This window comes from Gigantopelta aegis, chromosome 9 (genome assembly GCF_016097555.1).
Source record: "Gigantopelta aegis isolate Gae_Host chromosome 9, Gae_host_genome, whole genome shotgun sequence".
NCBI lineage: Eukaryota > Metazoa > Mollusca > Gastropoda > Neomphalida > Peltospiridae > Gigantopelta > Gigantopelta aegis.
Genome location: NC_054707.1, coordinates 19,774,435 through 19,783,631, shown reverse-complemented (window position 1 = coordinate 19,783,631; position 9,197 = coordinate 19,774,435). Strand labels below are relative to the sequence as shown.

The 9,197-nt window shown below is 35.9% G+C and overlaps 1 protein-coding gene across 1 annotated transcript in view; it reads left to right on the top strand.

Moving 5' to 3' along the window:
• The first annotated feature begins 71 nt into the window (after positions 1-71).
• LOC121380930 (coiled-coil domain-containing protein 34-like) overlaps positions 72-9,197 on the top strand; it is a 43,709-nt gene continuing 34,583 nt past the window's right edge. The window contains exons 1-3 of the mRNA XM_041509971.1: positions 72-170; positions 3,785-4,033; positions 4,978-5,531. Of these exons, the coding sequence (XP_041365905.1) occupies positions 3,798-4,033; positions 4,978-5,531 (790 nt within the window). The 5' untranslated portion in view covers positions 72-170; positions 3,785-3,797. The remainder of the gene's footprint in view (positions 171-3,784; positions 4,034-4,977; positions 5,532-9,197) is intronic.

Here is a 9,197-nt window from a genome sequence, read left to right as displayed (position 1 = left end):
CAAATCTGCAAAATATATATTTAGGCAAATAAACAAATATCGTTTTTACTGCTGACAGCAACAGCAAATTTGTTTTGACTTGCAAATGTGCGCTTAGAACTTTATCGTGCACTGAAGTGTTTTATAATGCTCCTGTATCACTAAATGTGTATTTGCTTCTTTTGTGAGTGGTAAGTTCTGTCCTAAATCATCAGTTAATTACAATACCATGGTGCTTATGTTCACACAGCGATTTGTTTTAAACTTAAAGCTGCAATATAGGAGAAGCCACGGTGACGTCATATGTTGTGATCACGTGGTACCGCGTGAGCTCTGGTAGGCAAGAACCACTGTTGACATTAGTAGTAATGAACAATCGAATGTTTTTTTCGTCAGTTAAATCAGTGTAGACTAGTTTTGATGAATGGTATTTTGTCATGGTAAATTCATACGTCGTTGTTAGCCGCACAAATCACTGTAGGAAGGATTGTGGAATTAGTTTCACCTATTACTGGAAGCGAAACGTCGAACAGTAAGCTGACAACAATCAACTTTGGCTATCCCACAACGGAGATCGTCATTTTATACAAGGTTTGTTGTATGTTATTCATTCGTAATACTAGTACACGTAGAGTATTTTATTGAAATGAAAAATTGAAAAGATAATAAAATTAAAATGAAAAAAACAACAAAAACCCACCACCAAACTGACATGGAAACGAAGATGCCCTGTTGACAGTACCCAGTCAATCTACAAACAACGTTTTATGTAACTTTGTATTGACAGATCCATTATAGTGGGTAAAAAAAAATCTGAGTGTATTTTATATTGTATCATGCCATAAAATATGTAGGTGGCTGGAGTATTTATATTTATAATTAAATAACAGGGAGCTATGTGTGTGTGTGTGAGAGTGAGAGTGAGAGTGAGAGAGAGAGAGAGTGAGAGTGAGAGTGAGAGTGAGAGAAATCATGCTATAGTTACTAATACTAATATTTACACAATGTAAAACTTTCATACTTATATCATAGAAAATTAACAATTTTGATATTTTTTTCTAGATGTCAATGATCCCTGTTTATGGAAAAAAAGAGAACCGGCAGCTCTTGAATGGAATAAGGGCCTTTCAGGATGAATTAAGGGCCTTTTAGGGTGAATTAAGGGATGCTAAGGAAAACACTGGTATCAGATTCGGCGTTTCTTTTCTACGGTATCTCATGTTTCTGTGCACAAGAAGGATACCAGAACTTTTTTCACCGACTTTCCAAACTATGCAACATTATTGGGGCTATTCAGTATGTGATGATGACATTGATAACACTTGGACGTAATCTTTTTTTTACCACAATCTCTATTTTCTAATAAAAACAGAATTTACAAAATCAATAAAATTATATCGAGAAACAATAGACAAGGCATATTTATATAAAAAAAATTATCATTATAAACTAATGATCAAATGATATTTGCATTGTGTTAATTTGTGTTTTAAATTAAAACATAAAAACATTTTATTGTTACAATTTATCGTAGTTGTTTTAACTGTTTTTTTATTAATCAGGTTGAAAGTGAAAGCCTTTTGAAACTGCCTCTTGTCAAAGGTAACCGACAGTTTGGGATTTGAAAGGAAGGAATCTTTTATTTAACGATGCACTCACGCCATTTTAATTACGGATATATGGAGTCGGACATCTTTAGGGATCACACAGATAATATTAGGGAGGAAACCTGCTGCTTTCCTATTAGCAGCAAGGGATCTTTTATATGCAGCAGCCCACAGACAGGATAATAAATAGCATAGCCATTTTTACACCAATCGTGGAGCACTGGCTGGAACGAGAAATAGCCCCATAGGACCACCAATGGGAATCAGTCATAGACTGACTGCGTATTAAACTATGTCCTGCCCCGCATGGGATTAGGTGATTAAAATATTTATGGTAATTTATATATATATATGTATGTCTGTCTGTCTGTGTGTGTGTGTGTGTGTGTACTTGGGGGACCAAGTAAATTTAAGGTGTATCCCGTTTAGAAGACTAAGTTCTGTACTAATATTTAAAAAGGGGACTATGTAGCTAGAGGGACCAATGTATGCATGGTCATGGAACAGGTACTGAAACTAAATTTAGTATCCTCCATTTTAATACAATGTGTTAATATGTATCCTATGTCAGTAACTTTAAGGAATATAGTTTTAAAGTTTTGTAAAGTTTTCTAATAAGATACTTACTTGCTTAAACTTTATTGTTGGTGAAAAGCCTTACAAATGAACCAGTAGACAAGTATAACACATCAGTGTTGTCTACTGGTTCATTTGTAACAATTGTTCATATATATATATATATATATATATATATATATATATATATATATATATATATATGGGGTATTTAAAATTGTTTAAAGAAATAATTTCCTTTAACAAAGTGTAGGCCAATTATTTCTTTTAAACAGTTTTAAATAAATATAGGCCGACTTTTTTTTTTTATATTATTTTTATTTGTGTGTGCGCGCGCTCGTTTGTAATGCTTTACTTGAAATATGGACCAGACGTTTTAAAATTACATGGACTAAAAATATTTATTCATGTGAAAAAAAAGAAGAAAAAACAAGGAAGTTTGCTATAGTTTTGAACTCGGTCAATCGTCAAATTTTATGGGTGAAAAGAGTACATGTATCTCCTCCATACAGGAGCTATGTAGAATAGCGTTCCCGTGCTACAAGCAGTAATTTAAGCACATGTTTTGGCCATTGTCGCTAGTTCGCTTCGTTACTAATGGCCATTATGATTGACTTCTGCCTACCAGATGCGCGCGCATGCTGATACGTGACGTCACTTCCCTAAACACATGGCTTCTCCTATTGGGAATATACTCTACCTATCGAAAACCGTTACATTTACAAGAAAAAGTTACTGCGCATGCTTATTGCATTTATATGATGCATTTAACGACGTTGTTAATTACTTCATTCAATGTAGTGTAAAATAACAACATTTTAATGCTATTTTGCTTACTTTAGTTGCTTCTGATGTCACAACCCAACGTTGTCAACAGTTGTTATTATGTAACCACCACCGATAAGGTGTAATCTGCATAGCATTATTTATTTGACTAACATAAATTAAATAGATATTTAAAGCAAGTACATTTTACCTCCCAGTTAGTTTGTCCCCCAGCTGTGCATATGTTTGGTAGCATCACAGGGGGTGGGTGGGTGTATGTATTTAACAGCATTACATAGCATACGGTACCTTTTGTATTATAAAATCTTCTCTCTCTTTTTTCTTTCATAAAGGCTCTGTCACGGCAACAATGTTTAATGTATGTAGTTATAGCTAGATGTATACAAACACAATAAGGATTATAAATTGAGTTGAAATGCATATCTGCACTTTCTCAAATCGTACTTGGTAATTTAAAGAGACTTTCAGAACATGTAAAGTTCTGTTTTCCATATAACTGATTGGCAGTTGACATCAAATTAGAGTTGTGTATACCAATACCTGAATAAAAGAACAGTTCGGGTGATATATTCTGCTCTGTATGAATGATGGCAGGGTTACAATGTAGCTCTGGGGCAGTAGGAAATTTCACCAAATTATCTATTGAACGTAACAAATTGTAAAAATACAGTTTATTTGCAACGAAATATTAATTATTACATGAAACTGTTTCGCCAAATTAAAATAAAATTTGTGAATTGTTTTTGAAATTTGCAATTGGCGAAATTTGGCGAGTGCCAAAATTACATGTACTGATGTAGCTCTGGATGGGGGTAACTTGTCTGTTTTTGTTTCAGCACTTGAGATATCATGTCCTCCAGACCGCGTCCCGTGACAGCGACAGTAACGAAGCCACGGTGGATGGATATAGCAGATGCTGATGCCATAGCGTATGCACATCGCCATTCACTCGATTCATCGGGGTCTACAGAGTCGCTGACATCCATTCTCGGCCACAGCAGCTACGAGAGCATTCCAAGTGAGGAGGAGGAAGAGCGAATAAGACATGAGGCGTATTTTGAACGGAATGCACGTCTAGAGAAAGAGTAAGGGACCTAACACAAATCACAGGCTATAAAATATATATATATGTCTTTCACTTAGGGAATAAATTAAATAGTCTGCTCCCGCCCCAGAATTGGCCACTGGCGGAGTCAGAGACCAAGTCCAGGGTGGGCGTGCCTGAACCCTTGTGGATATGGGCATGTAAATAGAGTTCCTGATTCCCGAAATAGTCTGCAGGGTTCTGTGTGAGAGGTGAGCAGTTCACACTCACCTGATGCTCACCCAAAGATGGAAAGTAAGGAGTATTCTTGCACTCGTCTTTCATGATTTCGGTTTAATATGTGTTACTACAATGCTTATTTTCTAAATGTGTAGAACTGGTAGAGATGAAAGTTTGTACATTCTTGATTTTTAATTGTCTGTATAGTATTTCTAGGTTTTCCCCTGTTTATCCAAAATATTTTATATTCTCCATCCAAAACGTAGGGTATGTTTTAAAAAAAAAAAAAATGGCCTAAAGGGAAAAAAAAAAGAGAGATGGAGATTGTTCAGTGATTGTGTATTCTTCAGGCATGGCCGATGCCATATAACCGTAAATAAAATGTGCTGTGTGCGTCGTTAAATAAAACATTTCCTTTATTTCTTCAGGCATGGGAACACGTCGGAGCCAAAATTGAGGGTAACTGCAAAGGAGCATACAGTGACCAAGCACAGGGAGGGCACGGGAGGGTGTTGTCCCCACACTGATATAGTAGAAACCACTATATAAACCATGAGACTACTGCTTCACTTTGTGCAAGTTAAATGGAAGAAAAACTAATCAGGGCAGTTGGTAGTAGCTCAAACCTTAACCCCCACTCTATAATAGCATTTTGAGTTCTAGGATTTGCACAGATAATACAAATAGTCCCGGCGGTCCCTAAAACGCAGTAAACTGCTTAAAGATGGCAAATTCTCATGCCTGATTCGTGTCTTTGTGTTTCAGATTTCGAGAGCTGAACAAGAAGGTGGAGCAGATAGTGATTACTGATCGTAAAACTGCAAGCGACCCCAAGCTGTCCTCCTGGGAAATGTGGATCATTAACAAAACAAAGGAAGACAGGTATATCAAGAAACTTAACCAGCAAAAGGAACGAGAAGAAAGGCTGAAAAAAGAAGACGAAGAGAGAGAGAAGCAGAAGAAATTAAAAGAAGTTGAAAAGAAGATACAGAAGTGGATTGAGAAGAAAAATGGAGAAATGAAGAGGCAGAAAAGACTGCAAAGGGAGGAAGCACTGAAGAAAGAGATGGATAAAAAAAGGCAAGAGCAGCAGACTGTTGAAAAGGCTCAGGAAAAGATTCAGAAATGGATGGAGAAGAAACAAAGGGATGAGTGTTTAAGGAAGAAAGCAGAAAAACTCAGACAGCGGGAGGAGAAAAAGAAAAAGGCACAGAAAAAGAAGGAAGCTGAAGAAGAATACGAGAAGTGGAAGAAGATGGCCAAGAAGAGACCAAAATCAGCACCCAGCAGTGTCGGCTTCATAGGAGGCAAGCTCACCCGTGAGTACATGTAGTTTGTCAGTGGTGTTTTTGTTTTTTTGTGTGTTTTTAAAACCCCCGGAATAGGGGCGTTTTAAAGTTACCATTTCTAGTATATTTGTAATATTTAAGCTTTTAGAAGAGATCATCAACATGTGTTTTCTTCCAGGGACACACCATTTTTCAATACCTAGATCTATGTTGTGATTAGTTGAAAGTTGATCATCAGTTCATACATTAAATTGAGTAATTTACCATTGTTTGGAACCCAATTGCCAGTGTATTTTTGTGTTGGGGTGTCATCACTCAAGGGACATTACTGGTGTTGTAAAATGTGGTCAAAGTTAAAAGTTAAAGTTTGTTTAGTTTAATGACACCACAGAGCACTTTGATGTATTAATCACTGGTTATTGGATGTCAAACGTTTGGTAATTTTGACATATAGAGGAAACCATCTGCATTTTATCATTAGTAGCAAGGTATGTTTTTATATGCACCATCCCATAGACAAGATACCAAATACGATGACTTTTGTTATACCAGTCGTGGTGCACTGGCTGGAACAAGAAATATGTGTAGTCCAATGGGCCCACTAACAGGGATTGCTCCCAGACTGACAGGCAAACAATTTACCACTCATCTTCATAAATCAAGGCTAATATTCGTTCCTCGTATTCAGCCTTGATACATGTCATCAAGAAATCGTGCCACAAAATGCTTACATTTCATTGGATGCGATGAGATCTGATTGCAACGAATCGCAACGCTCCTTATAGATTCCCTTGTTATGTAAACTCCATGTTGGCGGGCGAACACTGATATTGCTTTCAAGATTGTCACATGTTACTGATGCTGTGATTGGTCAGCGATGTCATCGTGTAAGGGACATAATCGGTGTTACAAATTTTCTTCCAATAGAGGGCACTAGTAGTGGATATCAGTAATCTTGACTACATGTATCAAGGCTGAATACGAGGAACGAATATTAGCCTTGATTTATGAAGATGTTTACCACTGAGCTACGTCCCATCCTAAAGTGAGATCAAATACCAATTATTGTGACTGCATTTGGTGGAGGTCATATGAGATGTTTATAAATTCTACATGTAGTCATTGCCATTGTTAAGATGTTTCTGACTAATTTATTATATACATAGCAATGAAATATATAAATCTATGGAAACCATACAAATTATATCCGGTGAAAAGTCATATTTTCACTGTATTTCAGCTCTAGTGAAAATGGGAAAAACATATTTACTTTTTTGTCAAAGTTCATGATTAAATTATCTCCCTTTGTCTCGTTTCTTTGTATTTAAGTTTGATGATTATCAATTACCTATTTGAAAAATTTAAAAATGTAATTTAAACAATTGTACCTATAAAAAAGGGATATAAAGTGCAATTACGATAAAATAATCTCAAACGAATTGAATAATGACACAATTTCCTGTCATTTAGTGTACGTTAAAATTTAATGGCATTCGATTTGTTTTGTTTTTGTGGGGGGTTTTAGAGGATCTTTTTGTCAGGTATGTTTGCGCAGCAGTGTTATCAAATAAATGTTAATTTAAATTAAATAAAGATAATTTTTATTCAAATTTCTTTTAAAAAGTCTATGGTCAAGTAAATTTTCTGAAAATGTTCCATCAGAAGAAATATATCATGGCGTTACATGTTTTCGGTAGGAAAAACGAAAGAAATTAAATAAAAGCAAAAGATATTGTCCAAAATTAGGAAAGGTGTATATAATAAATAGACCATTGCTTCGCAATTCATGAAAATATGGTTTTCACACATCACTCGCTGACATAAAAATCGTATTTGAAAACCCCCCATGAAATAGCCTCTATATACATGTATTGGACCTTTTAAACTATATATTAAACACTGTGTGTTGCTTAGAATATATTGTAGTAGTGTTGCTATAAAGTGCTCCTACTGGCAGTAGCTAGTGAGAATTTCACGCTGATAGTTGTTGGGTCGCATCCTCTCGGAGGAGGTTGATTTTTCGGTTAAATTACTATTACAAATATTAGGATCCAGCAGGAACACATTAAATATGTACATACAAATTTATGTACATGTACAGACATATTTTACTGGATGGTATGGCTGTGGTGAAGCAACCAATTGGAAGTCTCAGAAGTGATCTCCAACATATTTTGGGAGACGGTATTGACCAACAGCAGTGCCCGTGCTTATAAAACGTTTTAGAGTCCAGACTCAATCTCTAATGACATCACACGCATACAGTGTGTGTGGCGTTGTTATGACATTACCGGGTAAGTGTCTCGGACTCTATTAGTCTCGAGTCTAGACTCTAAAAGTTTTATAAGCACCAGGCCAGATCATCTCTTCTAGGTACATGTGATGGGTGTGTAAGGAAATTATACTCTAGCCAAGAAAATATATTTAATAGGTAGTTTAAATTATTAAACGGTTTTATTAGTCGGAAATATGTTACAGTGAAAGCTTATATTGGGACAAATAAGTATAATACGGCACCTTGGTCGATTGTGTTTTACACCATAACTCTTTTTCTTACACACCTGTTGGTGAGAACGCCATACATTATTTTTGGTTACACATGGTTGTTATCACATGTACATATACTGGGATTGTTGATACTAGGCAGTGGAGCGGTTTGCTATGCAGTAGTATGGGTGTTTAGTTGCTAGGACCACCAGCATTTCTTGTAACACTAAAGTCCGAACCAAAATTTTAACAACTACGATAAACTACTCTTCTACCTTTATTTTTCGTTAGATTTTACCCACATTTTGTCCAGACATAAATCTTAAAAAACCCAATACAATAACACAGATTCCACATACTAGATGATAACTATGTCACCTATATCAACTTCGCTGAGGTAGCATAGGGCAAAAAGCATGTAATTTTGTGGTGGCTGCCATTTTGACTTTTTATGGAATATTCTCCAAGAGGGGTGAAAGGATATGACTTAATCTAACAACGTCATAACATGTTATGATATAAAAGCAAACGTGATGACTTCATATTAAAAACATTTTAATTTGTTTTGTTTAAAGATACCACTAGAGAACATTGATTTTATATTAATTGTGTAACATACTTTGGAGGCTTTCACCCCCTCTTGAAGAGTATTCCATAAAAAAGCAAAATGGCAGATGGCAGAAAACTGCATGTATTTTGCCCTATGCTATCTCAGCGAAGTCATACTGGTGACATCGTTAGTCTCATATGTGGAATCTGTGTCACTATGATGTTTTTTTCACAACATGTTTCTGGACAAAATTTGGAGGAAATGTAACAGTAATTAAAGGTAGAAGAGTCAATTTATCATAGTTAACAATTTGGTTTGGACTTTAGGGTTGTTGACAATACATACAGGTGGATGAATGAAAGGGTCACCGACATGATGCTAGGCTGGTTGAAAGTGCAGCATCCTTTTAGAAGACATAAGAGGCATTTGACAATACACATGGATAGGGGGACTGTTGGGGTCACGACATATCTAGGGCAATTGATATGCACACTTCTGTTTGTACACACTAGTGCTTACAGGTAGTTTGGTTCACAATATAAGTTGGTTGAGAAGTCACTGGGTTGTTCAACAATACACTGTATTCTACCAAGTGGCTGGCTGCTAAGTAGATGTTTTTTTTTGCAGAAAGTTCCAAGAGTGACATTATGAACCCTAAA